At 55.6% G+C, this 26725-nt stretch overlaps 1 protein-coding gene across 16 annotated transcripts in view; it reads right to left on the bottom strand.

Moving 5' to 3' along the window:
- SNED1 (sushi, nidogen and EGF like domains 1) overlaps window positions 1-26725 on the bottom strand; it is a 74084-nt gene that overhangs the window by 38063 nt on the left and 9296 nt on the right. For 15 of the 16 annotated variants that reach the window (XR_005058906.2, XR_005058905.2, XM_037009580.2 and 12 more), the window contains exons 2-14: window positions 17589-17876; window positions 14785-14925; window positions 13924-14086; window positions 11683-11808; window positions 11348-11461; window positions 9724-9837; window positions 9524-9637; window positions 2914-3039; window positions 2567-2671; window positions 2245-2358; window positions 1694-1810; window positions 458-574; window positions 160-276 (exon numbers count right to left, since the gene is read on the bottom strand). Coding sequence is in view for 14 of the 16 variants with exons in the window: in XM_037009580.2 (XP_036865475.2) it covers window positions 160-276; window positions 458-574; window positions 1694-1810; window positions 2245-2358; window positions 2567-2671; window positions 2914-3039; window positions 9524-9637; window positions 9724-9837; window positions 11348-11461; window positions 11683-11808; window positions 13924-14086; window positions 14785-14925; window positions 17589-17876 (1756 nt within the window). In the remaining 2 variants the exon portion in view is untranslated. The remainder of the gene's footprint in view (window positions 1-159; window positions 277-457; window positions 575-1693; window positions 1811-2244; window positions 2359-2566; window positions 2672-2913; window positions 3040-9523; window positions 9638-9723; window positions 9838-11347; window positions 11462-11682; window positions 11809-13923; window positions 14087-14784; window positions 14926-17588; window positions 17877-26725) is intronic. The other variant, XM_037009572.2, reaches the window with a different exon arrangement.

Here is a 26725-nt window from a genome sequence, read left to right on the forward strand (position 1 = left end):
GGGGCTGTTCTGCCTCCGGTAGCCGACCCCTCCCCCACTCCACGGTGGGGCCGCCCCTGCTCCCTGGGCCTGTCTTCTCCGTGGAGGAGATGCTGTCCCCAGCTGCTTTGGCAGCGCTGTCCCTAGCTGGCCTGGCCTGCAGGCCTCTGCCCACCTCACCTATCTCGCAGTGCCGCCCAGAGAAGCCTGGGGGACAGTCACACTTGTATTTGCCGATATAGTGGAAGCACGTGCCACCGTTGTGACAGGGGCCAGAGGCGCACGAGTCTGGCTTTCCTGGAAGCAGAAGGTGCCCTTGGGGTCAGGTGTCCTGTGCCCATTACCCACGACCCCTTCCCAGATCCTCTGCATCTCAGTGCTGGGGGCCTCAGGGAGAAAGTCCTGGCGCGCAGACACGTGGCAGTGGGCCGGGGCTCTCCCCACGCCCCCCAGGCGCCCCCCAGCAGCGGGCCCGCACCGATCTCACAGTGCCGCCCGGTGAAGCGGTAGGGGCAGCTGCAGTGGTACTCGCCGCTTGCCTCCTTGCACGTGCCCCCGTTCCTGCAGGGCCCTGAGCTGCACAGGCGCGGCCGGGCTGTGTGGGGGGAGAGAGACAGGCCGGTGAACAAGGGCCTCCTGCCCCGTGGTGCCCGTGGTGCCCCGCATCTCAGACCAGGCACCCGTGGGCCCCACAGGCTGGGCCCGCCTCGGCTGAGCTGCGAGGCTGGGCAGCAGGGGCCCAGCCAGCCAGGTGCATGCCAGGTAGGACTTGCCACTGGAGACCCTGCTCGGCCTCAAGCTCCCCTGAGGAGCTGGCCAGCCTGGGCCTGGACTCGAGGGGAGCCATGACTACAGCACAAGTCCGGTGCATTTGTCCTCCCATGTGGCGGCCACACAGGCCCAGCAAGGAGTTGCGGCCCTCGGCCGTCTCCACGTTCTTGGGGGGCAGGGGGCCTGCCTGCCATGCTCAACCCTTCTGTTCCCCCACCCCACACCCTGCAGGGCCACCCCACCCTCGAAGCAGCCCTGAGTGCCCTGTGTCCAGAGTGCAGGGCCTCAGCAGCACGTGCAGAGTGGCAAGCAGAGAGGCCCCCCACCCCGGGAACCTCCTCCTGCTGCAGGGTGGGGGAAGTGGTGGGTGCTGTGTGTCTGAGTGTCAGGGACCTCCCTCCAGGCCACCGTGAGAACAGGAGAGGCTTCCAGAAAAAGCCACTGGGGTCTCGGCTTCCCAGACAGAGAAGGGCAGCGGGAGAGCCAGGGGCATGTGCAAGGCCTGAGCTCCGAGCCCCGAGCCCCAGGGAAAGGGCCGTGGCCACACTGGGGTCTGGTGGCCGGCCCTCTGGGCTCTGACCAAGGCGTGCATGGGATGCACGGGCCACTGAAAGCGGTCCTTTACGTCGCTCCAAACTGCATGACAGGAACAGTTTGGGGGCCAGCAATGCCTGCAGTGTGCTTACAAAGCATTTACCTCCTTGAGTGGCTGAATGTTGTGAAATGTTGATGTTTTCCAGGGCAAATTAAATTTAACAAAGCCCTGATTTTTAAGTCAGTGACTCTAGAACCCATTTGGAAAAGTGCTGGGCAGGAAATAAGGCCTTTTCTGAGGGAAACAAAGTGATGACCAGGACGAGCCCAGGCCCAGGAGGAGGGGAGGCCAGCTGGGGGGATCCTGCAGGGGCTCGGAGTGGCAGCCCAGGGGCCCCTCATCCCCCACCTTTCTCGCAGTGCCTGCCGTGGAACCCGCGTGGGCATGCACACGTGTACGTGTCATCGTGGGCATCACAGGAGCCTCCGTTGAAGCAGGGGTCAGAGTCGCAGGGCGATGGCAGTGCTGGGGGCAGAGGGCGGTCACCCTGACATCCTGGCTGTCACCAAGGGGGCCCCCGGAAAAGCCTGTGCTCTTGAATTACCAGGATTCACCCCCCTTCTTCTACCAGCTCGGGCTGAGCAGTGTCCACACAGCTTTGTGCCACCACGTGAAGCTTCCCTCATGTAAGGCATTCATGATTGTACACCAACAGAGGTGTGGCAGAAACTTCTAGGCGGGTCAGGCCTGTGCTGACCATTTTAACAGCCAAGAGGGGCTTGGGGAAGATGCTGTCATGGCTGTGAGCTCACTGCAGTGGAGCAGAGCGGGCGGACAGCTGGGCATGTCTTGGGCGGTCAGGCCTGCCCACCTGCGTGCCTCTGCACCCACCACTTCCCCTCCAAACATCCTCCCCCTGGTTTCTGGGCTGCCTGCGCCTGCGCCCCGTGCCCACTCACAGTGGCTGACGTTGTGTCCTGTGTGGCAGACGCAGAGATAGCTCCCGCCGTACTCCATGCAGTAGCCCCCGTCAGGGCACTGTGTGTTCATGCTGCAGGGCGTGGCTGTGACCTCTGTGGGGAGAGGAAGACCTCGTGAGTCTCCCTGGGGACCCTACTGGGGCGACAGCTTCAGGCACTGCGCCAGCCCCTCCAGGGGACAGGTCCCGGGACCATTCCTTGTGGGGCTAGGCCTGTGGACTGGGCCCAGCCCCAAGCCACCATTCCCACCCTGCTTTGCGGAGTCTCAGGGCAGGGCAGGGAGGGCACACTGGGCACCCACCAAATTCACAGAGGAGCCCGAAGAAGCCTGGGGGGCACTGGCAGAGGGTGGCGTTGGCTCTCGGGCATCTGCCACCATTGTGGCACTCACAGCCACTGGGGGTTCCTGCCACGGAGGGAGGGAGATGCTCCAGTGAGTGGTGCCGGAACGTGGGGCCCTCTCCTGCCCCTGCCGTTCCTGGCCACCTCACAAGAGCTGCTCTGTGCACACATTCACACATGCACGCACACTCGCTCTCACACACTCACACGGGTATTGGCATGCACCCCTGCCTGCCTTCCCGCATGCACAACCCCTGGGAAGTCCCAGCCCTGGAACACAGTTCCAGAGACCCTGCCCACACTCACTGTCCCTGCAGTCCAGGCCTGTGAAGCCTTGGGGGCATTCGCACACGTAGCCCCGATCTGCATCCACACAGGTGCCCCCATTCTGGCAAGGGGCCGAGAGGCAAGCGTCAGGCACTGGGTGGCTTCCTGCAAGAAAGACAGTGGTCACCAGAGGTGGTTAGAGCTGGGGATGGGAGGCCGGGGGCGGGGAGGGCTGGGCTCCTGCTCAGCACCCACAGCACACGTCGAGGGGCTGACCTCCCCTCTCAATGTCTCTTCTCCGGAAACGTTTCTAGCTGCCCCTCATCCTTGAGCCCCCTCTTTGGAGCAGAATGGGAAGCAAGCAGAGGAGACCCCCCGTGTGCACCAGAGGACCAGCTGAGGCCTGAGGCCTTCAGGCGTTCCTGACCAAGCACTTGCTAGTGAAGTATTTGGGGTTTTCCAGACGTCCTTCTGTCATGGGTGTCTAGTGTAATTCTGCTCTAGTTAGAGAACATACCCTCCTAATTTACTGAGCCTTGCTTTACAGTCATCAGGACGGTCTGTCGTAGGGAATGTTACACAAGCTCTTGGAAAAGAGTGTCTTTAAATGTCACTTAGGCCATGCTGGCGGCCAGCGCTTTCTCCCCTCCACATGCCTGCCTGCTGGTTCTGTGTGTCCCTGAGGGAGGCCATCGGGCCCCCCGTTGTCCCAGATCTGCCTCTCCCCCTGCCATCTGCCAGCTTGTACTTCATGTATTCCGATGCACGTTACTAGGTACATAGGTGCAAGTGTATTTAGTGTTGCCATGTCTTCTTGACGAACTGACCCTTTGTGACTATAAAAGGAACCCCTCCATTTCTGGCAGTATCCCTTTTTTCTAAAGCTCAATCTGATACACACACAGCCATGCCAGCATTTCTTGGTGTTTGCCAAACCTATCCCTTTTTGTTTTTTAGATGTTCGATTTCTTCATCTTATTTTGGAATTTATCTTGTAAATTAACACACAGTAACACTGACTTCGGTCTGATGCACATGCCTGTGCAGTTGAACACATGCATAGATTTGTGTGACCCCTCCCAGTCAGGACACAGAACACCGCAGCGCCCCAAAGCCTCCCTTGATCTGCCTCCTCAGGGCCACAGACTCCCTCTGCTCCTGAAGCCCCGGCCACTACTGATCTGTCAGTCACTATAGTCCTGCCTTTTTAAGGATGTGAGAGAACAGAGCCACACAGTGTGGGCTCCTTGGAGACTGGCTTCTTTCGCTCAGCAGAATGCCTCTGAAACCCACAAGGTTGGTGTGCATCAGTAGCTAGTCCTTTCTATGAATTCCTAAGCATAGTCTTCCATGGTCTATGTCCATCGCCCACCCAGGGAAGGATGTGTGGGTTCCCAGGCTTCGGTGCTGATAAACAGGCATGCTGTAAACATTTGTGCATTTTATGTGAACATGTTTTCTCTTCTTTAGGGTTCTACCTAGGGGTGCGATTGTGGGTCATATTTTAAGTGTATATTCAACTTGATGAAAAACTGCCAAACCATTTTCAGGATGGCTAAACTGTTTGGCATTCTCACCAAAAACTGTGAGCATGCCCATTGCCCTGCATTCTCGCCAGGTATTTTATTTGAGCTGTTCTGATAGGTTTGCAGTGGCATCTCACCTGACTTTAATTTGTGTTTCACCAGTGGCTAATGATGATGACAAGTTAGAACATTTGTTCATCTGCTTATTTGCCTTCTGTAGGTCCTTTTTGGTTAAATGTCTGTTTTTTTTCTTTTGTCTGTTTTTTGACTGGTTGCTTGTTTTCTCACAGGTGAGCTTTGAGAGCTCTTTACACATTCCAGACACCAGGTCTTTGTCAGACGAGAGTTTTGCAGACACTTCTCCCAGGCTGTGGCTTTTCTCCTCATTTTCTTAGCCATGCCTTTCACAGAGCACAAGTTTTTAAATTTGATGAATTTCAGTGTATTTCTGTTTGAAGAATTGTGATTTTGCTGTATTTTCTAAGAATTTTTGCTTAACCCCAGGTCACAAAGATTTTTCTCCAATGTTTTCTTCAAAAAAAATGTTTACATTTTCCATTCAGGTCTCTGATTCATTGAGTTAATCTTTGTACGAGGTGTGAGCTTGAAGTTCATTTTCTGCATAAGGATGTCTCTGTTCCAAAACCATTTGTTGAAAAGATCACCCTTTCTTTACCAATACCACATGGTTTTGATCACTATAGCTTTATAGTAAGTCTTAATACTTTTGACTATCCTAATTCCTTTGCTTTTCCCTATAAATTTTGGAACCCTAATTCCTTTGCTTTTCCCTATAAATTCGGAAAAATTCAAACCCCTATAAAGTTTGAATTCCAACTACAAAAAAACCCACTGAGGTTTTGGTTGGAATCATATTAAGTCTATAGATAAACTTGGGGAGAACTGACATATTTACTATATTGAGCCTTCTGGTCCATGAACATGGTATGTCTCTTCATTTACTTAGGTCCTCATTGATTTCTTTCATCAACATTTTATAGTTTTCAGCATACAGATCCTGTACATGTCATATTAGATTTATACCTAAGTCTTTCAATTTGGGGGAAGCTATTATAAATGGTACTGTTTTTGATATTTTGGATCAGAGTCCACGGGCCCAACTAAGGGAGCTCAGAAGTCCATAAGTAACATTATAGGGTTGCTGTCCCAAGATCCCCCTCTCCAGTCTCCCCGGTGCTTTCCAGTTCTCTGGGGCCACACTTTTTAGTCTTCTGGCAAGAACACTGGAGTTTTAATCGCCCCACTCTGCTGCATACTTCCTGAGACTGTACTCAACTCTGGGGCCAAGGGGTGGAAGGACAGAGAAAGGGGGAAACAGTGGGAGTCTGCCCACCCTCATGAGGCCGTAGCACCTCCAACTGGAGAGGAAGGTTCCCCAGCCCTTGTCAGTTTTAGGCACCTGAGGGCTCCCCCATTGCTGCCACCGTTGGCTCTGCTTTTCAGTCTGACTCAAGGGCTTCTCCTGGAGTTCCCTCTTTGTCCATGCTGATGCTCACTTCTGGTTTTTGGGGTCACCTTAAGTCCAGGCAGGGGGGATACCAGAGGGGAAAAATGGTGAACTCACCACCGATTCTGTGGCACTTGGAAGCTCAGTCCTCTTCCCCAGTCCGCTTGCCACTACTTATTTTCAGAGTCCTCGGATAGCTACTCCATCGCTCTGCCCAGGCTGTGTAGCCACATTCGGTGGGAGGGACGGGGTGCAGCGCGCTTACTCCCTCTAACTCAGAACCGGAAACCCACTCTGCCAGCTTACAGCCATCTGTGAGTTTACACTGATGGTAGGGTTCTTGTGGACAGTATACAGTTGGCTCTTGCTTTTCAATTCATTTGGACAATATCTGCTTTGTAACTGGTGTGTTTAACAGTTTTACATTTGAATGTAACTAGCCATGTGATTGTATTGAATGTATAATCTTACTATTTGTTTTTATTTGTCCCACTTCTTCTTTGTTCCTTTTTTCTTCTTTTCCTGCCTTCTGGGTTGAGTATTTTTAGGATCCCATTTTTTCTCCACAATTGGCTTATTAGCTATAACTGTTTATTATTCTATTTTTACTTATTGCTCTATGGTTTCCAATGTATTTCTTTAACTTATAATAGTTTACCTTCAAGCAATATTATGTCCCTTCAAATACAAGGTAAGGATCTTACAATATCATGCTTCCTTTTCTCCCCCCGTATCCTTTATGCCAGAAGCAGCTAAGCTGTGGCCCACAGACAAAATCTTGCCTGTCAGTTAAAAAAAAAAAAAAAAGTTTATTGGAACACATCCATGCCCATTCATTTTCATATTGTCCATGGCTGGCTGCTTTTGCATTACGGTGGCAGAGTTGGATAACTGTGACCACATGGCTTGAAAAGCCAAAAATATTGATATCTGGCCCCTTACAGAAAAAGCTTGCACATTCTGCCTTAAGCTATTGGTGTCATACATTTTATTTCTATTTATGTTATAAACACCATTTCTATATATTTTTTAAGTTATCTTTAAAGAGATGAAAAAGAAGTACCCATATATTTGCCACTTCCAGAACTCTTCATTCCTCTGTGTAGATCCAGATTTTCATCTAGTATCATCTTTCTTGTGTCTAAAGAACTGCCCTTAACATTTCTTGTCATGCAGATATGTTGGTGCCAAATTCTCTGTTTTTGATGTCTGAGAAATCTTTATTTCACCTTATTTTTTTACGGACAGTTTTTCTGGGTATATACTACTAGGCTGACTTTTTTTCTTTCAGTGCTTTAAACACGTTGCCCCTCCATCTGCTGGCTCGCGTTGCTTCCAATGAGAAGTGCGTTATTCTTTCTCTGTAGTACTGGGCCTTTTTCTTCTGGCTGATTTTAAGATTTTCTGTCATAGGTTTCCAGCAATTTGATAATGTGTGGCTTCGTGCAGTTTTCCTCATGCTTTTCTTGGACATGTGGGTTTTAATTTGTGTCAAATTTATACAACGTTTGGCTATTACTTCTCCATATACTTTTAGTGTACCCTTCCAGCCCCCTCCTCCCCGGGACTCCAAACAAAGGCACCCCAGACTGCGTGACACACGTCCGAAGGCCACTGTTCTTTGTTTTAGTCTCACTCTCCCCGTGCTCGTGTTGAGTTGTTTGTCTCTCTCTCTCTTCAAGTTCACTGGTCTTTTCTTCTGCAATGTCTAACCTGCTGTTAAAACCATCCAGTGTATTTTTTAAATTCCTGTATTATTTTCATCTAGAGAAGTTTCTTTTTTTTTACATGTTCTACTTCTAATGGTGTCTTTTTTCCTCAACAGTCTTGAGCATATAGAGCATGTTCATAACAGATGATCAAACATTCCTAATTCAATTCATAAACATTGGCAATTCTATCATCTCCACCGTCTGTTTCTATTGATCTATTCTTCTCCTGGCTGTGGGTCATATACTCTTGATTCTTAGTAAGCCTGATAATTCCAGGATCCTGGGTTTGGTTATGTTCCTTTAAAGAGTGTGGGATTTTATTCTGGCATATGCCTAAATTACTTGGGATCACTTTGATCCTTTCAAACTTTAAGATTTGTTAGGGCAGGTCAAATTAGCCTTTAGTTTATCCCCACTGCTAAGGTGATACCCCATCAAGAATTCTACCTGGTATTGGTTTGGCCCTGGGTATGAGGAATCTCTCCACCCCAGCTGGTGGAGAGGTGGATTGTCCCCAGCACTGTCTGAGTTTCAGGAATTGCCTGACTCACTGCTCCCAGTGGTCCTTCCCCCAGCCTGGAGGACCTCACGCCACACAGCCTGCACTGCAGAGACTGAAGGGTCCCTCTACAGATCTTCAGAGCTTGGTCTCATGCTCTCTCTCCTTCTCCTTCCCCCTCAGTAGCTCCATGCTTGCTGGTATTCTTCCCACAAATTCCAGCCACTGAACTCAAATCTCTGTCTCCTCGACTCAGAGACTCGGAGGAACTGCTGGAGTCTGGGTCCCCCCACCTCCCTGCACAGCAGCCTGGACAGATCCCCAGGCAGACGTTGGGGCAGCTGCCAGGCTCACTTCACCCCCTCCCCTCAGGGATGACAATCCCATGCTGTCTGTTGTCCAGTGGCTGAAAACAGTTGTTTCATATATTTATCTGTTTTTCTGGTTGTTGATGGTGATAATGAGGAGAAGTCCCAGAGCAGTTCATTCTTCTTGGCCAGAGCAGAACACTAGATACTCTTGTTTTATGATCTCTGATCTCTGGCCCACTTCTGGTTGGCTCTGGCTGGAAGCCCAGGTCTGACCGTGTAGGGCGGCCGATGCACCGACGTCGGGACTGGGGCGCCAGGTCTGTTCGCTCTCATCGGGTTACTCTTCTGCCCAGTGCACTTTCTCAGCAAGATCTTTTGAAGTCATTTACCTGGTTTTCTGACACGAGTTCAGTTGAACACACTGATGCTTAGATGACAGTCTGGGTGAGATGGCTCTTTGTAATCAAGCAGCTGAAGCCTGCCCCTGCCCGCCCTCCACACCCAGCCCTCCCTGCGTGTGGCCATTTGGCCACAGTCTGATGGAGGGCACAGTGTCCACCTGCGCCTCACGTACGAGCAAACTATAACCTCCTTCCTAAGGTTTTAGACTCAAAATAAACCTGAATGGTTTGTTTTGAGCATCTCCCTGGAGAGCAGCTCTCATGCTTTGTGTACAGCTGCTGTGGGACAGGGCAAAGCCTTGCAGGTCAGGACAGTGTCAGGCACGAAGGCCCTGAATCCACCCTGGGACGTAGAGTCCTGCTGGCCTTTGAACTGACCTATGAGTCACAGCCAGGAAATGGAATAGAGACGAGCAGAGCTCATCACAGGAGTTCTGCCTCGGTTTCTCCCTGACTCCCAGGGCTCGCTCGTCTCCCTGCAGGTGAGGGGCCTGGAGTGTGGCCATCCATCCCTGCCCTTTACAGATGAGCCCAGGCCCAGAGGCGAGACCGCTCAGCCCCACACAGCACAGGGTGCAGAGCCAACACCAGGCCATAGGTGCAGGTGGGCAGGAAGCAGGGAGGGGTGGGGAACCCTCACCCCAAGACAGAAGCTCAGCCCAGTGGATGGTGAGGGAGAAGGGATGGGTGACTGTGAAAACCGATGTGGCCTGAGGGGGCTGAGGGAGCTACCTGTCTCACAGCGGGGTCCCTCGAAGGGCTCTGTGCACAGGCAGGTGAAGTTCCCCACCAGGTCCACACACGTTCCCCCGTTCAGGCACGGGCCAGAGCCGCATTCATCCACCTCTGGGGCAGCGGAGAAGGGTCTTGGCTGCAGCCAGCCCTTGGCCCCCTCTCATCCCCCCCGCCCTGTGGCCCTGGGGGGCACTCACCTGTCTCGCAGGCCTTGCCCGTGTAGCCAGCTGGGCACACGCACACTGCAGAGCCGCCCTCCTCCTGGCACTGGCCGCCGTGCTCACACCCCTTGGTAGCACATGGCGACTGTACTGCAAGTGAGGAGGGGGAGGCCCTTGGGGTCCTGGCCGTGGCGCCCGGGCGTTTCTGCGGAGCCCTGCTCCCAACGTGGCTGGTTGACTGGGGAGCGTGTCAGGCCGTGGGGCCCGACCGGGTAGCAGAAAGCCCGCAGGAACTGTCTACTTCAGCGGCTGGGGCCGAAGGAGGGTGTGTGGGTGCCGGGCCGGCCCACCTCTCTCCCAGGCGGGCCCGGGGAGAAGTGTTGTCCAGATGGGACTTGGGGACCAGCTGGATTCCTCCCAGCCAGGTCCGGAGCACAGCTGGCGACTAAGCTTGGAGGGTGGATGATGCCCGGGGGTACAGGAGGGGCCCGAATGGCCCGCGGGTGAGATGCCTCTGTCCGCCCTCGCCCGGGGTGTTGGCCTCCTGCTCGGCTCCTGCGGGCTCTGGGGGCTGAAGCGGGTCCTGAGGCCTGCGAGCCTCGGTGAGGGCCTGGGGGCTGGGGCCTCACTGGGCTGGGACGCGCGCATGCTCTGGAGTAGACTAGAACATTCCGGCAGCCAGCAACGTCAAACACTGACGCGCTGCTGTTTGTGCACACCCAACTGAACGTATTGTGTGTTTCTAGTTAATGGTTACACATCAGTAAGTGTATTTAGGGGGACTGTTGTGTCTGGCAGAGCCCGGTAGGGACTGGGGGTCAAGGTGCTTTGATTTTAAGGGGCTCCTTTTACTGGGCTCCCCTAGCAGCTTCCCACAAAAAGACTGGGGACAGGACTGGTGGTCTGCCTTCCTTCACCAGGTGGGTGAAGGGCCAGGGTTCGGGGGCCCCAAAGAGGTACAAGGCAGGTGGCAGAGGCTGCATCCGACAGGTCTGCTTCAGAAGAGCCAGGCTCAGAAGGGGTGCAGGCAGGGAGTGTGGGGAGCAGTCTGGAAGCAGAAGGGGTGTCTTGAGGGGGACCCCAGTCGTGCCTAGACTGGAGAGGAACAGCTGCACTCCTGCCAGGAGCTGCTGGGGTTCAGGTTCTGGGGGTGCAGGCAGGAAGAGGCTGGGGTGGGGGAGTCGGTGCACACCGCGGAGCCACCCTCCTCCTGGCACTGGCTGCCGTGCTCACACCCCTTGGTACCACATGGCGACTCTACTGCACAGATGGGACTTGGGGACCATCTGGATTCCTCCCAGCAAGGTCCAGGACACAGCCTGTGACTAAGATTGGAGGGTGGACGACGCCCTGCAGCAGCCCTGGCCAACCTCAGAGGCCCTGTGGCCCCATCAGGCCAGCCTCGGGGCGGGTCCAGGCACAGCCAGGGCCGCCCTCATTCAGGCCCTGCTCCAGCCTGGATACGGTGCCAGGGCCCTCTCCTCTGGGGCCTGGGCCTCTGTCCCCTTGGGCCTTGCTGGCTGCCCATGCCCGGTGCCAAGCCCTCTGTGGCACGGCGACCTGATGCTCCATGGTGCTGCCCCCTGCCCCCTGGTTTGGCAGGCCCGTCCCAGCTGCCCTGCAGCCAGCCACACCATGGGGCCTGGCAGGTTCCGCCTACCTGTCTCACAGGTGGGTCCCCCAAAGCCAGCCGGGCACTGGCAGCTGAAGCTGTTGACGCCGTGTGTGCAGGTCCCGCCGTTCTGACACGGGTGGGAAGCGCACTCGTTCACATCTGCAAAATGGGGTGCGCTGGGGCCTCAGTGGGGGAAGCCGGGCTGGGAAGGATGCGCCCCGCCCTGGGGTGGGGGCAGCAAGCTGGCCCTCCCGAGCCCCGCCCGCTCCCCCGGCTGCGGCACCCGGTGGTCCCTGCGCTTGCCCCCCCGTGGGGCCCCACCCACGTCCCCTGTACCGCAGGGACAGAGCCTCGGCCTGGGGCCCTTGTGGGGGACTCACCCAGGTGGCACCTCCTCCCTGTGAAGCCCGAGAGGCAGGAGCAGGAGTAGGAGGGGTTTCCCGTGACACAGTCATCGATGCACTTGCCCCCGTTGAGGCAGGGACGCAGGGCCAGGCACACGGAGGCTGTGGGCACGGCAGCACGGGCGTCACCCTCTCCTCCCCTGACCCAAGGACACTCTGCAGAGCCACCGTGGCACCGAGGTGGCTGAGCTGGCTTCCGCTTCCCATGTCTGCTGGGCGCCCAGGGGGACTGCTGTCTGCCTGCACGTCCACGCGGGCAGGCTTTCCTGGCGTCCTGTCCCCCCAAGCATCTCCCCATCTCTTCGGTCCATCACAGGGCCCCAGTGATGCCCGGCAGACAGGGAAATGTGAGCGCTCCTCGGGGAAGGGAAGGAATGCCCGGGGACCCAGGAGGGGATCCCCCGGTGTGTCTGCGCTGGGGTTGGTGGACCAGGGACCCTCAGACCCTCCTGGGGGTTTGCAGTCTGTCTCCGGCGCTGCCATAGTTAGAGACCGGGCCTGCGGGGCCGCCCCTCCGGTGTCGCTGTGTGTGCAGTGGGCGGCTTGCCCACTCGAAGCCATTCAAGCTGCTGTCGCTCAGGGGCCCCTCCTGGCACTCCCGGAGGCCACCCGACCCCAACAGGCAGTCCAGAGGGCTTGGCTCACGGAGCCCCGGGACCTCTTCAGAGAGGCAAAGCTGCTGGAACCTGCCGACCTGTGGCCCAGGACACCACCAGGGCTGTGGGTGTCTTTCGGGACTCAGCCACGCTGTCACTTAGTCTGCTGGGGCTTGGCTGCCCTGCACTGAGGGTGGCCGTCCGTCTGCACCAGCCATTGCCGACCCAGCCTTCCTGGGGCTAGACTTCCGGATGTGCGCGCACTGCCCCCAGGTGTGAACCAACATCCCTTCTGGGAATGCGGATGTGTATATAAGGCCTCCTGCCCCAAGAATGCACAGGGTCCACCTCCTGCGCTTACAGGGTCCCACCTGGACAATGGGGACCCATGGGGCTGGTCCCTCCCCTGCAGCACTGAGGGCCTCCTTGTGGGCTAGTTTGGAGGGCCCAGCAGTACCTCCACCGTCTGCTCCCCCAAAGCCTGGACAGTGTGGGGGAGTGCCTCCCAAGGGACTGGCTGGACCCCCTGTTGAGGACCCCACCCCGGGTCACAAGCTGCAGTTTCTGCAGGTGAGCCTGGATCTACCCACCCCTGTACCCACACCTACACCCACACCTGCCCACACACAGCTCATAGCAGTCCCCACCTGCACCCAAACCTTGCTCCCAACCCACAACCCAAGCTCCTGGCCACTGGCAGGTGACAAGCAGTCAGACCTCTCTGTACCCCTCACCATCCCTCCGCCCGCACCAAAGGAGTGGCTGTCAAAGTGGTGGTATGTGTCCTGAAGCGCCCGGAGCCCGGCTGACAGGGCAGGCGGCCTGGCGAGATCCCCAGCTCCTGGGCCCCCTGCCCTGAGAAGCCCCGCCCTCTAAGTCAGACTCAGGCTGCGGCCTGTCTGGTGTCCCTGCACCTGGGCAGCTCTGGCTCTCCTCTGTCTCAGGCGCCATCCCCAGGGCTTGGTGCCGCCTGCCCACCCCCTCCAAGTAGGCACGCCTCTGTTGGACCCAGGCCCCCTTAGACCCCCGCCCTGGGAGCGCACACCTGCTCCTGCCTGTCTGGATGGGTCCCACGCCAAGCCACCTGGTGTGGGGGCCGGACCACATCCTGCCCAGCCAGCGTGGGCTGTCCCCAAAGCCCAGGGATCGCCCTGCGGTTGGCCCTGTCGCCATCTGCCATGTGTTCTGGGCTGGAAGGAACCCTGCGTGTCGGGGACTCCCTCCCGTTGGATAGATGGTCGGGTTGTCAGACTCTGAGGCCCCACCAAGCAGCAGACTCAGGGTGGAAATGGGGGAGAGGTGCGAAGCGCCCTGCCTCCCAGGAGGCCCCGGAGCGCCCCAGCAGGAAGGAGGCGGCGTGGGAACGTGGGGCGGCGAGGACGCCTGGGCCCGGGGAGGGCGGCCGGCTCCTCTCCTTCACCCTGCAAACCAGCAGGTTGTCCCCACCCCCACCCCAAGCCGAGGCAGGAAGGCCCCCGCAGGAGGACACTGAGCTCTGGGGTGAGCCCGGACCACCCAGGGTCACTCCGGCCGCCCCGTGTCGCCCCCATGCGCCCCTGCCTGTCACCCCCTCCCTAAGCCCATGCACCCCGCGCGCCGAGCTCTCGCTCCGTCCTCTTACTTGTGTGGCTGCAGCCCCCCACGCGCACCTGGGCATCATCGATTCTGAACGCCCAGCGCCCGGGCACACCCACGTTGGTGGTGGCCTCCACCTCCGCCATGTCCGCCGTGCGGGAGCCGGGGATGCTGAAGTAGCGCCGCCCGTCCCCCGCGTTGAAGCCGGCCTGGGGGTGGGCGGGGAGAGAGCGGGGGCAGGTGCGTGCGGGGTCCAAGGCTCTGCCTGCAGGTGCGGAGACCCACCTCTCCGGGGTGGCCGGGGTCAAAGAGATCAAGTGGGAGGCCGCCTCATAAGCTGGTCAGCTCTGCGGGTCTCGGGGTACCCTCGCCTCCCCCTGCACAGTCCCTGCCCATCAGCAGCCTCCCAGGTAGATTGGCACCGGCCAACAGCATTTCCGGCTGGGACACGCTGGGCCCTGCCACCTCCCCCAACTCCAGGGGCCCTAGCCTGGCCTCCGGGCCTCCCCCTCAGGGCTGGGAGCCAGAGTCTGACCTCAGGAGAGAGCAGATGGCCAGGAGGGAGTGGGTGGGGGCATTAGCAGTGAGGAGTGCTAGCAGGTCCTGGGGGCTTGCCCTTGACCTCTCCCTCCACACCCAGGACTTCCTGCTGGCCTGGCCCAAGCCAGACCTCAGGCCAGCCGGTGACCACCTCCCAGGCCTCTGTGCTGCAGCAACTGGTCCTACAGGGCTCCCCCAGGGCACCACGGGCCAGGATACAGGGGCCTCCCGCCTGAGGATGTGCTTGTGATTCTTGGCCGAGAGGCCTTGGAAAGCCTCGCAATGGCCTCTACACAGTCCCATGTGGGGATGCCCACCTGCCTTAGTGGCTCATGACAGTCCCAGTCGCAGGGAGCAGGGGCCCTACCTGGGCTGCGATGCCCCCCAGGCCAGTGGCATTGCCCCCGCTGCTGGCATGTGTGCCTGTGGTCCACGTGACGGTCTCATAGTTGAAGATGGTGAAGGAGAATTTGCCGTCAGTGATAAGCACGGTCTGGAATGTGTTGACCTGCCAAGGAGTGGGGCCTGAGCAGGGTCCGTGTCCCCTCTTCCCTGCTCCAAGGCCCCGCCCTGTCTGCCAGCTCCAAACATACTGTCCTTGTCCACTGACCCCTCGTCTGCCTCCCCAGCTGGATGGCCAGCCGCAGAGCAGGCCCACAGTGACCCCCACCCTCGGCTGCCTCCAGGGCCTACGGTCCCCAGAGACTGGCTCTGTGAGTGAGGGAAGCCCTCACCAGGAGCAGCCGCTGGCCCCTGCAGGGGCAGGAGGCACAGAGGGCCAGTGCTTTCATGGTCAAATCTGCAAAACCACCTCGTGTGAAATGAACAAAAATGTAAAAAGAAAAAAGGGAAAGATAAAAAGAGGAATCAAGGAAAAGCAGTTTTTACTAATTAAGTTTTAGGGTTTTTGGGGAAGTCTTCCATGTATGTGTAAGCCGGTAGCGTGTACGAAGAGATACATACTATTTCAGACTGGGCAAAGGGTGGGCTGTTTCAGAAAGGGTCTTGGGACAAATAGGAAACTCTAAAAACAGTAAAATTAGAGCTTCATATCACTCATGAAAATGAACCCCAAACCAAGTAAAGTTGTAAATGAAACCATTGCAGTCCTAGAAGAAGCACAGGTGAGTGTGTGGAGCATCTTGGGGAAGGGCGTTTAAACATGATGTTTGTTAACTGCAAAAACCAAAAAGGAAACTTATGCATTTGACTACGGAAAGTGCTGAATATAAAAAGTGCCATAAGGTCAAATCAAATGGCAAACAGCAAAGTGAAAAACGTATTTATAACATACATGGCAGATAAAACTTGATACCCCTAATTCAAGTAGCACTTCACCAGGTCATAAAAACACCAAAGCAATTGCAGAAAAACTGGCAGAGGGTACGAATGGGTACACCAGGAGAGAGCACGGAAGGAAAATAACAGTGTGCTCCGTTAGGGGTACCGGGAAATGGGCATGCAGAATGTGGCCTATATGAGTGTGAGCGGGCACTGTTTGGGGGAGAAAATTGGAATCCTACAAGCAGCAATCTCCCCTCTAGAGACTCATGCAGGGATATAATGTTGCCACCAACTCGAGGCTGAGCAGTGCACAGCTCAGGGCAGAGGGTGGGTCTTGGGGCCTAAGTGCTGCCCGGCTGCGGGCTGGTCTGCAGGGTGGCACACAGTGGGGACTCGTGCAGCTTATCTCCTCACTCACATGAAAGTGAGCAACAGGGAACCAGCTTCCCACGAGGAGGGCGGGCCGTGCGGGCTCTGTGAGCCAAGATGGGCCGTGCAGGAAGCCCGACCACCTCGTTCTGGTGCCACCCTGTGCCCGGGGGTGCCACCGGGAGAGGGCTTCCAGATCCCCAGGGTGACAGGCTGGTTCCTCGCAGGGACGTGCCGCCCTGATGGCACTTCCAGGTTGAGCACAGAACATCAAGGTCCCTCTGTCAGTGCAGGAGGCGCTCTGTGCCCGTCTGTCTGCACAGCTAAGAGGTGAAATGACTCTGCAGAGGCGAAGCAGCGGTTTTAAAAATAGTATGGAAGGACTTACACGAGTGGGGAAGTGCCCATGATCCTGCTGAGTGAAAACACCCACCAGACAGTGCGTTCTAGGTGGTTCTATTTATTTTTTAAAGTGGGTTAAGATGCAGAAAGAAGTGTTTACCGGGAGTTATCTCTTGGCAGTGGATTGTATGTTTTTCTCTCTTCTTTTTGTTACAAAGACATTCTTAAAATTTGATGATAAGGAAAAACAAGTAAAACCTCCAAATAGTGGGCGACACGTGAACAGCAGTCCAGTAGTGTGAAAATTTCTTTGTGGTAGCGTGTGCAGGAAAAGCTCTCCTCTCCTGCTCACTGTCCCACTCCTGGTAAGACACGTCCCTTGGGTGCCTGGTGACACTTGCCAGCTTTCTCTTTCTGTCCTGGCTGCGAGAGCTCAGTCTGGCAGCAGCCGCTCATGGGCTCGTCCCTCTCCTGGGCTCTGTCCCCCCACACTGCTCCCTGAGCCCCCACTGGGCCCTGGGTACAGGCCTTGCCAGAAACCAGGAGCTGGTGTTCCCTGCCTGCTCGGTCCAGGGCGTCTCCCCAGGGCCCAGCACACCGCTGCCCCCAGGGGGGGCCCCTAAACACATGTTCATTAAATGGACCAACAAAAGGCTCTGAAAATGCCACTCTGCACCCCAGTGCCTCCTCTGTAGCGACCGGGTTGTGACCCAGTGATCCATCGGCCCAGGACAGGTGTTCTAGGGGACAGCTGCTGTCTTAGGGGACCCACCTGCCAAGTTGACCACCTGAGCAAAGGGCAGTTATTCTGGGCTTGCATTTTTTTTGTCTGGCATTATCAACGGGCAGAGTGTAAAGCAATAAACTTCCTGTTTTACGCTTCAAGTACAGACCAATTCCAAATAGAAACCCCATCCTAACGTCCTCCACATCTCCCTAGCGTGTGAGCCCCTGAATCGGGGCGTTAGGCCTTTTCCTGGAGGCAGGTGTTTCCAGGAGGCCCAGGGAGGGTTGAGGCTCCTCCAACCCAGCTCTGTGACCTTGAGCAAGTAACTTCTGTCCCAGTTTTCCCTTTTCTGGCAGGACCAGTGATTACGACCCACCTCAGCAAGGCGGGGGGCCCTGCAGGGGGACCCTGGGTCCCGGCTGGACATCCTCCCGTCCCCAGGAACTCACAGGGGAAGACGAGCTGCCTCCAAAGAAGGTCACACGGTACCAGGTGGCTATGAAAACCCAGGTGGCAGAGAAGTCTTGGAGCTCGGGGAAGTAGCGCCTGACGTCCTCCGTGGCTCTGTGCAGCGTGGCTGGGTCAGTGGCCTCTCGGTAGTACACGTCACCTGCCCGCCGATTGTCCACGTCTGCCCAGAAGGCTGCCACCACACAGCGGTCCTTGGCGATGGGGAAGGCCACTGGGGTGAACTGAGAAACCTCCTTCAGGAAGGATACGATCCCATTATTGTTCACCTGTCCGGGCGGAAAGCCAGAGAGGGACCGATGGGGATGGCAAGCAGACAGATGGCCGATGGCCTCCCCAAACCCCCCCAGTCACCCTCCAAGGGAGAGCCGGCCTTGGTCAGGGCATCACCAGGAGAGGCTGACAGTACCTGGTCCCTGACACAGGTCCCTCAGCCTGCTCTGTCCACTCGAGGACAGAACGCGTGCTGGGGGCACAGGCTGTTTGCTGTGCTCAGTGCCCTGTGAGTGCCCGGGCCTGTCTGGCACTGTGGGGGTGGGGAGCCCCCAGAGTGGGCCCCGGCTGTGAGCAGGCAGGGTGTGCAGGCCAGCCCAACAGCCCCAGCTCCGTGGTCCCTGTCCCACTAGGGGCCTCAGAAGGGCAGGACAGAGTCCCTGCTTCCAAGCCACTTCTGGAAGGGGGAGCAGGAGGCATGCACACTGCAGAGCGGAGGTGGGGGTGGGCAGTGGCCAGCGAGGCCACGGGGAGTCTGTGCCCATCAGTCCAGGCATGGGGAGCCCCAGAGAGCTCCTGAGCAGAGGTGGTGGAGCTGCACCTCTGCAATCATGGCCACGTGGTTGCAGTGCTGACCCCGCCACTCCCTCGTTGTGCAACCACAGGGAAAGCTGGCCTTTGGCTCTCAGGGCTCTGGTTCTTAGCCTAGTTCTGGCCTCATGCTGGGCTGGGCTGAATGAGTTCATGACCACAGAGTCAGGGTCTAGACTGTCACGATTTGCTCCAGATACCCAGACTGTGGTCAGAACTGTGCTTTTAGAAAAAAATCCTTTGAACTTGCCCTTTGCTGAGGGCTCTGTAATCCCGACCAACACAGATGCAGATAGATAGACCCCCGTCCCTAAAACCCCCAAAGAGCCTACACACAAGTGAGGAAGGGCCAATTCCGAATCGTCAGCACACGCAGCTCCTTTTCCCGAGTGGGAACATCTGCAGATCTCAGAGCAACAGCTGCAAAACAGACCTGCAATTTTAGTAGCCCTGTGGCAGGAAAGAGAGAGAACTGTCCCAGCTCAGTATAATTCAAGGTGGGGAGCGTGATGACCTCACCCTCAGCTGGGACTCGAGTCTCCCCGACACAGTTAGCAAATGGTCCCTGTGCAGACTTACATTCACCTTCACGATCCAGGGTGCCTCAAGCTTGGGCCTGGGGTTAAGGTGGTTCCTGAGAGGGGCACCAGCTATAAAATAACCCGGCTTACTATGTTCAAAGAAATCAAATGCAAGTAAAAATTTCATCAAGAGAACAATCGAAGCAATCTTGAAAAAGAATGAAGCTGGAAGACTCACACTTCCTGATTTCAAAACTTACTACGTATCTACAGTAATCAAAACAGTGTGGTACCAGCATAAGAACAGACATATAAACCATGGACTAGAATAGAGAGCCCAGAAATAAACCCTCACACATACGGTCAAATGAATTTTGACAGTGGCACCAAGACCGTTCAACAAAGAAAGGGCAGCCTTTTCAACAAATGGTGCTTGGAAAACTGGACCCCACGCAAAAGAATGAAGCTGGACTTTTACCTAACGCTATTTAAAAAATTAACTAAAAATGGATCAAAGAACTAAACATAAGAGCTAAAAATATAAAATTCAGAAGAAAATATGTGGTAAAGTGTTCATGACATTGGCTTTGGCAATGATTTCTTAGCTATGACCCCAAAGTCACAGGCAACAAAGGAAAAACTAGACAAACTGGACTTCATCAAAATTAAAAATGTTTTGTACATCAAATGACATTCTCAGTAGAGTAAAAAGGCAAGCTACAGAATGGGAGAAAATACCTGCAAATGATGTATCTGATAGGGATTAATATCCAAAATACATAGAGAGCTCCTATAACTCAACAACAAAAAATTCAAATACTTGATTAAAAAATGGGCAGGAGGCTTGAGCAGATGTTTCTTCAAAGAAGATCAGCAGCGGCCAACAAGCCCATGAGAAGACACTCGACAGCCTTAATCAACAGGGAAAGGCAAGTCAGAGCCACCAGCCGCCGCCTCACACCCACTAGGACGGCTGGCTATTCTCAGAACAACAGCAATAATGTGTCGACAAGCATGTGGAGAGACGGTTACCCTAGTGCACTGTGGGGGGAATGTGGAATGGTGCGGCCACTGTGGAAAATAGTTGGCAGTTTCTCAAAAAAATTGCAAATAAAATTACCCTATGATCCAGCAATTCTGCTTCTGGGTGTGCACCTGTTAGTCCCCTAGGGCTGCCGTAACAAAATGCCACAGACTGAAGAATGACTTAAATGACAGAAATTTATTTTCTCACAGCTGGGAGGCTAGAAGTCCGAGATCAAGGGGCCACCAGGGTTGGACTCTGGCGAGACCTTTCTTCCTGGCTTGTGGATGGCTGGCTTCTTGCTGTGTTCCTCCACTCCAAGGGGCAGGGGGCTCTCTGGTGTCTCTGCCTCTTCCCAGGGGATCAGGGCCCCACCCTTGTGATCTCCTTAAACCTTGATTACCTCCCCAAATGCCCCATTCCAAATAAGATCACATTGGGGGCTAGGACTTCAACATAAGAATTTTTTTTCCTGGGTGGGAGACACAATTTAGTCAAAGATATGTATGCACCTTGGTTCATGATGGCATCATCCACAATGGCCAGAAGGAGGGAGTAGCTCGAGTTCCATCAATGCATGAATGAATAAGCAGAATGTGTTCTATCCATACAATGGAATATTATTCACCCTTAGATGGAAGGAGATTCTGACACTTGCTACAACATGGACGAACCCTGAGGACATTATGCCAAATGAAATAAGCCAGTCAAAAAGGGACAAACGCTGTGTGACTTCACTTATATGTGTTCCCTAGAGAAGTCAGACTCAGGGACAGGAAGCAGATGGCGGGCTCAGGGCTGGGGGAGGGGACGCAGAGTCAGCGTCAGCGAGGGGAGGGTTTCAGATGAAGACAGTCCTGGGGACGAGGTGGTGATGGCCGCTAGCACGACTGCCCTCAGCATCACTGAACTATACACTTAAAGATGGTTAGGATGGTAGATTTTGTAATATATATATTTTCCACAACATAAAAAACTGATTTAAAAAAAGATGGGGATGAAAAAATCATTAGGGATGGAAATTGATTTTTAAAAAAGCCACTTTAAATAACTAAACAGAAATTCTAGCAGCAAACCAAATAAGAATCAGAAATTAAGAACTAGATAGATTTAAGGGCAGATTTGATTCAATTAAAGAAAGAATCAGTGAACCGGAACTAGAAGACAAGTTAGGAGAACCACCCGGAATTTAGAACAGAGACAAAAAGATGGAGAGTACAAAAGGGGAATACAAGGCACATGGGAAGCAGTGAGATGTCAAATATGTATAAAATCTCTATGAGGAAAACTACAAAGTTCTGATGAACAAAATCTAAGAAGAACAAAATAAGTGGAGAGATATTCCATGTTTATGGATAGAAAGAATCACCATTTCAAGACGTCAGTTCTTCCCGACTTGATCTACAGATGCAAAGTGATCTGAGTCAGAACCCCAGCAAGTCGCTTTGTGGATATTAACGAACTGATTCTAGAACTTACCTGGAGAGGCAAAGGGCCCAGACTAGCCGACACGATATTGAAGGAGAAGAACAAAGCCGGAGGACTGACACCACCCGACCGTGAGACTCGCTGTCAGTGCGCACAGACCGAGAAGTGTGGTGTTGGCGGAAGAACAGACAGAGACCAGGGGAGCAGAACGGAGAGCCCAGGAATGGACCCCATGAATGCACGAGCCGGCCTTTGGCCAAGGAGCGCAGGCAACACCAGTGGAGCAGAAATAAGTCTCTCAGCAAATGGCACTGGAGCAACTGAACGTCCACAGGCAGAAAAATGAACCCAGTCACAGACCCGACACCCTTCACAAAAATGAACTCAAGACGGATTACAGAACTTAATGTAAAAAAAGACTCAAAAAACTATAAAACTCCTAGAGAATAATAGCAGAAAATCTAAATGACCTTGGGTATGGCAATGACATTTTTACATAACTAAAAACACATGATCACTCTTAGATACAACACCACAGGCACCACCATGAAAGACAGAACTGCTCAGCTGCACTGCATGAAAATCAAAGTCCTCTGCTCTGTGGAAGACAATGTGCAGTGGAGGAGAAGACAAGCCGCAGTCTGGGAGAGGGTATTTGCCAAGGACATATCTGATAAGGACCATTACCCAAAATCCACAAAGTGCTCTTAAAATGCAACAATAAGAACACAAATGACCTAATTAAAAAAGGGGCCAAAGACCTTAGCAGACACCTCTGGCAAATAAGCATATGAAAAGAAGCTCCACATCGAGTGTCATCAGGCACGAGCAAAGAAAGTGAAACAACAATGAGGTGCCACTACACACCTACGAGAATGGTCAAAGCCCGTGACCCCGACACTGCCAGATGCCAGTGAGGACGTGGGGCCACAGGAACTCTCACCGCTGGTGGGAAAGCAACGATCAAACCCCAGTGAAATAGCACTTCACACCCGCTCGGGTGGCTCTAGTCAAAGAAATAGATGAAAACAAGTGTTGGCGAGGAAAGTGGGCCCCTCATGCATGCTGGCGGCGTGTAAAATACTGCAGCTGCTTGGAAAAGCACTTCCTCAAATGGTTAAATACAGGATAACTCTATGTACTGGTAGCTCCACTCCTAGGACTGTATCTACATACACAAGAGAAATGAAAACATGTCCACACAAAATTTGTACATGAATGTTCATGACAGCGTTATTCATAATAGCCGAAGAATGGAACCAACCCTTATGGATTGGATAAACCAAAGCAATGGAATATCACTTGGCAACAAAGAGGTGTGAAGACCTGATACATGCTCAGCACGCAGGAACACGGCTCAGCTCCGTGAAAGAGGCCAGACCCAGAAGGCTGTGCGGCCCCATTCACGTGCAGTGTGCAGAATGGGCAGATCCTTCGACATGGAGAGCGGATTAGCGATGGCCTGGGTCGGGGTGAGCTGGGGGCTGGAGGGTGACGGCTAAGTGCAGGGTTTCTCTGGGGGCAATGGAAATGTTCAGGAATTGACTGTGGTGATGGGTGGACAACTCTAAATACATGAAAAGCCACTGAATAGTCACAATGTGAATTTATGGTATGTGAATTTTATTTCAGTGAAGCAGAGGGAAGGAAGGACGGACAGAAGGAGGGAAGGAGGGAGGGCAGGGGGACAGAGGGACAGGGGGACAGGGGGCCTGGAAGCTGAAGAAGGATCGGCCCCCCTGAGGCCCTCCCCCTCTCCCTGCATCCCTGAGCCTCGCCTGGTGCCCCCAAGGTTTACAGGGGGTACAGGAAGCTCAAAGGAGCCAGGGGCTGGGATTTGGGCTGCGCGGCCTCAATGTCTGACGGCACAGAAGCCGCACACAGGGCAGCTGCAGCTGAGAGGGGGCGGGCACTGCCCACCATGCCTCCAAGCCCTTCTTGCAAAAACTGCTGGATTGGGGTGATGGCTGCAGCTGGCTGAGAGGTGCTCCCCAGGCCAGGCCCCCTATTCCAGGCTGGGCCCAGCCGCACCCCGCTCCGTGCTGGCTGCCCAGAGCTGGCAGAAGCTGGGTGTGGCCTGTGAGGGCCTGATGTCCCCATCGGGGGTGGGTCCACTTGAACTTGAACACTGACAAGGGAAGGTCCCGACAGGGTGGTGGCCAAAGGGGAATGACACAGACGCTGTCTCTTGGTTTTACACGAACAAATGGCAGCTGCTATTTGGGGGACCTCGTATCTCACTCGAGTGACGGCACTGGTTCAGTGGGCCCTCGAGTCACAGAGGGTCCCTCAGGGCCTGCGTGTTCACTGACAGGCCAGCCCCGGCTCGGGGGGGCCTGCAGGAAGGCCAGTCAGTGTGCTGGGGGGTCAGGCCACCTTGAGGACCAGGCCAGACCTGCACTGACTCCGGGTGGCTGCAGGGCCCCGTGGACGTCTGCGAAGGACCGGACGGCAGCCGTCGTGGGCACAGCCTCGGTCTTCCTGCTCTGTCTGCGCCTGCGTTCACACCCCTTTAGGAGCAAACAGCATTCTGAGCTCCCAGGCCCCACACAAGCAGGCCACAGGGACGTTCCCTGCTGTGCTTTGGACCCCTGGGCTGGCTTTGTCGGCAAAGCCTGCTGGTACTGGGGCATGCCACTCATCGACGCACTGCCTACAGCTGCTCGGGGGCGAGCAGTGGGGCAGAGACCTTGTGGCTGGCCGGCTCCCTGGCAGCTCCGTGCTGCATCGGGCACGAAGCGCACAGCCCGTGACTAGAGACCCCACCTGGGGGCCTGCCTGTGGGAGCAAACTGATTCCAGTCTGGGGGGCCCCTGCAGGGCCCAGAGGGCAGGGCGTTCTCGGAAGGGACTGTCGGAGTCCAAGCCACTGATGAGCTGTCACCCAGGTGCCCTTCCTCCTGGTCCCTCCTGGAACTAGAAATGGCAGCTGGGCCACCGCCCTGGACCTGGTGGAAGGACGGGGTCTGTGCTGCTGGCGTAAATGCCGGGGCCACTGCGCGTGCCTCCCCACAGCCAGGGCGTGCTCTCCAGCCCACCCCGGAGGACCCGGACCCCTCCCGGGCCCACCACGGGGGTCCCACTTACCCTGGCCTGGGTGCTGCCCTTCTGGCGCAGCCGGCCAGCACCCCCAGCCACATGACTGCCCCCCCGATGACTTCCCAGGCCATCTGCATCCGACAAGGAAGCACCCTTTGTCCCAAAGGCCAAGCAGGGTGGTTGATGGTCAAGTGTCCAATGAGCATTCCACACTCCCCACTCACCGTGGGCATCTGGTGCCACTGAACCCTGGACCAACCTCCCTCAAGTCAGCCAGGAGACCCCGCCTCTGCCACGCACCCGCCCTGGTCCACACACCTTGGCCAGGCAGTTTGCTCGCTGGATGTGGCCGCCCTCAGAAAGGGTCCGTCTCCTCTGGGCCGCCTCTGGGTGACAGCCACCACAGAAGGGCAGAGGCTGGTATGGGGTGATACAGGTCTGTTTTAAAACTTTGGGATTGTACCCTGCCCACTGCTGGAATAATGTGCATCTCGCTCCTAACAACAGCCCAGGCCAGCCGGGTGGGTGCCGTCCTTGGGGGCAGCACAGCCGACAGGGGCCTTTAGATGCAACCTGAGCTCTGGCTGGGCCACCTGAATTCTCCCACTGCACTGACACAATCCCCGGTCATGGAGACCGGGGCCCTTGGTTGAGTACACAGCTTGCTGTCATCTGTGGTGGCCCGTGGGGGTCAAGGTGGTGGGCTCAAGGAGTGTGTGCAAAGTTCACACGAAGGCACCCGGATGCCCCAGGTGGGAGGTCTCGGTGTGAGTAGGGGGCATGGGAGGAGGAGATGAGTCAGTCAGAAGGAGCTCCTGGGCGGGGCCGCCTGGGACCTGGGGGTTCATGGCTGGGAACACAGTGACTACTTTTTGTGCCCGGATCCAGCATGGAGCAAAGCCCCACCCCACATCCTACCTGTTAGGCACCTGTGGCTGCGACCCTGACCTGTATCGGGTTCGCATCACTGTCTGCGCTACAAACACAGGAAAACTGCGGGGACATGACCAGTCACAGCTCCCGGGCCTAACCCGCGATGTGGGCCCAGGCACCCCCATTGAACACAGACGGCACAACCCTGTTTCAGTCTTACGGGCGTGTGAACTCGTCCTTCGCCTTGGGGTGTATTTGTGATCCAGGACACAAGTACTGGTGACACAGCGGCCACCAAATCAAGTGCGGTGCCAAGTCCCAAACTGGGGTCATGTGTCTGCCCGGTGGGGAGAGTGGCTCACTGGCATGGGGGCCAGGGGCTGGCAACGGGCAGGCAGGGTGCCCAGACTTCCGGTGCTGAGACTGGGATGAGGTGGCCACCCCAGCGCCCCAGAGCCACTTCATCGCCCACTCACTGCCGCTGTGATTATCAGCGATACATCACGGGCAGGGCAGTCTGAACTCACAGGGGCCGTGCTGGACCACAAGCCTGGCCGCAGCCCACATCCCGGCTGTCTGAAAAGGGACCCGCTGGCCTTCCCAGGGCTTCTGCTCGGCCGGCTGCCTGGCACCTCGGGGATGGCAGCCATCCCGCACCCAGGACTTCATCATGCTGCCTGGAGCCCCGGGGACAGGAGCCTCAGGTAAATTCAGTGTGAGACAAATCGCAGGTTTGGTCCTGGCCTTGGTCAGTCCGATTAGTCAGAGTGCCTGACGGAATGGCAGACTCGTGTGAGAATCAGGGTTCGGCCAGATGGGGGACCAAGGGGCTGGGTCATGGGGAGGGGCAGTCTGCCGCGGGCTCTGTGTCCCTCTGCAGGTGCTTGTTGGGGTCCATGTGTTTAATGCAATCTCAGTAAAAATCCCATCAGACGTGTGTGTGCGCCTGTGGCTTGAGAAGCCAATTCCAAACTTCATATGAAAATGCAAAGCCACGAATAACCAAGACCCTCTTGGGAAGAACAACAGGTAGGCACATGCCCTCTCCCCACAGGAGCCCTGCAACCCTGGGAAGCCCAGGGGAGCGTGACTCAGGCAGACAGTGGGGGGGCTGTGGAGCCCCAGGGAGGGCAGCCCTTTCCACAGCAGGACTTCCACTCTCCTAAGATGGGGGACCTATGTGCCACCGACCACCTGCCCTGCCACGCATAAAGCCCACTGAGGTGCGACAGACACCTCAGTGTGAACGACTAGACAACTCAGCAATAACACTGTCGCAGAACAACATGATTTCTAAAATGAGGCATAAAAACCTCTCACCATGAGAATAAAGAGGACGCCTTTTACTGCATGTCTGTTCACCCTAAGATGCCATGAATGGCAGTGACTTTGCAAACAAGGAGGTCCGACAGTCAGTGGATACACACAAG

This window comes from Manis javanica, chromosome 12, assembly GCF_040802235.1.
Source record: "Manis javanica isolate MJ-LG chromosome 12, MJ_LKY, whole genome shotgun sequence".
In the NCBI taxonomy this organism is placed as follows: Eukaryota; Metazoa; Chordata; class Mammalia; order Pholidota; family Manidae; genus Manis; species Manis javanica.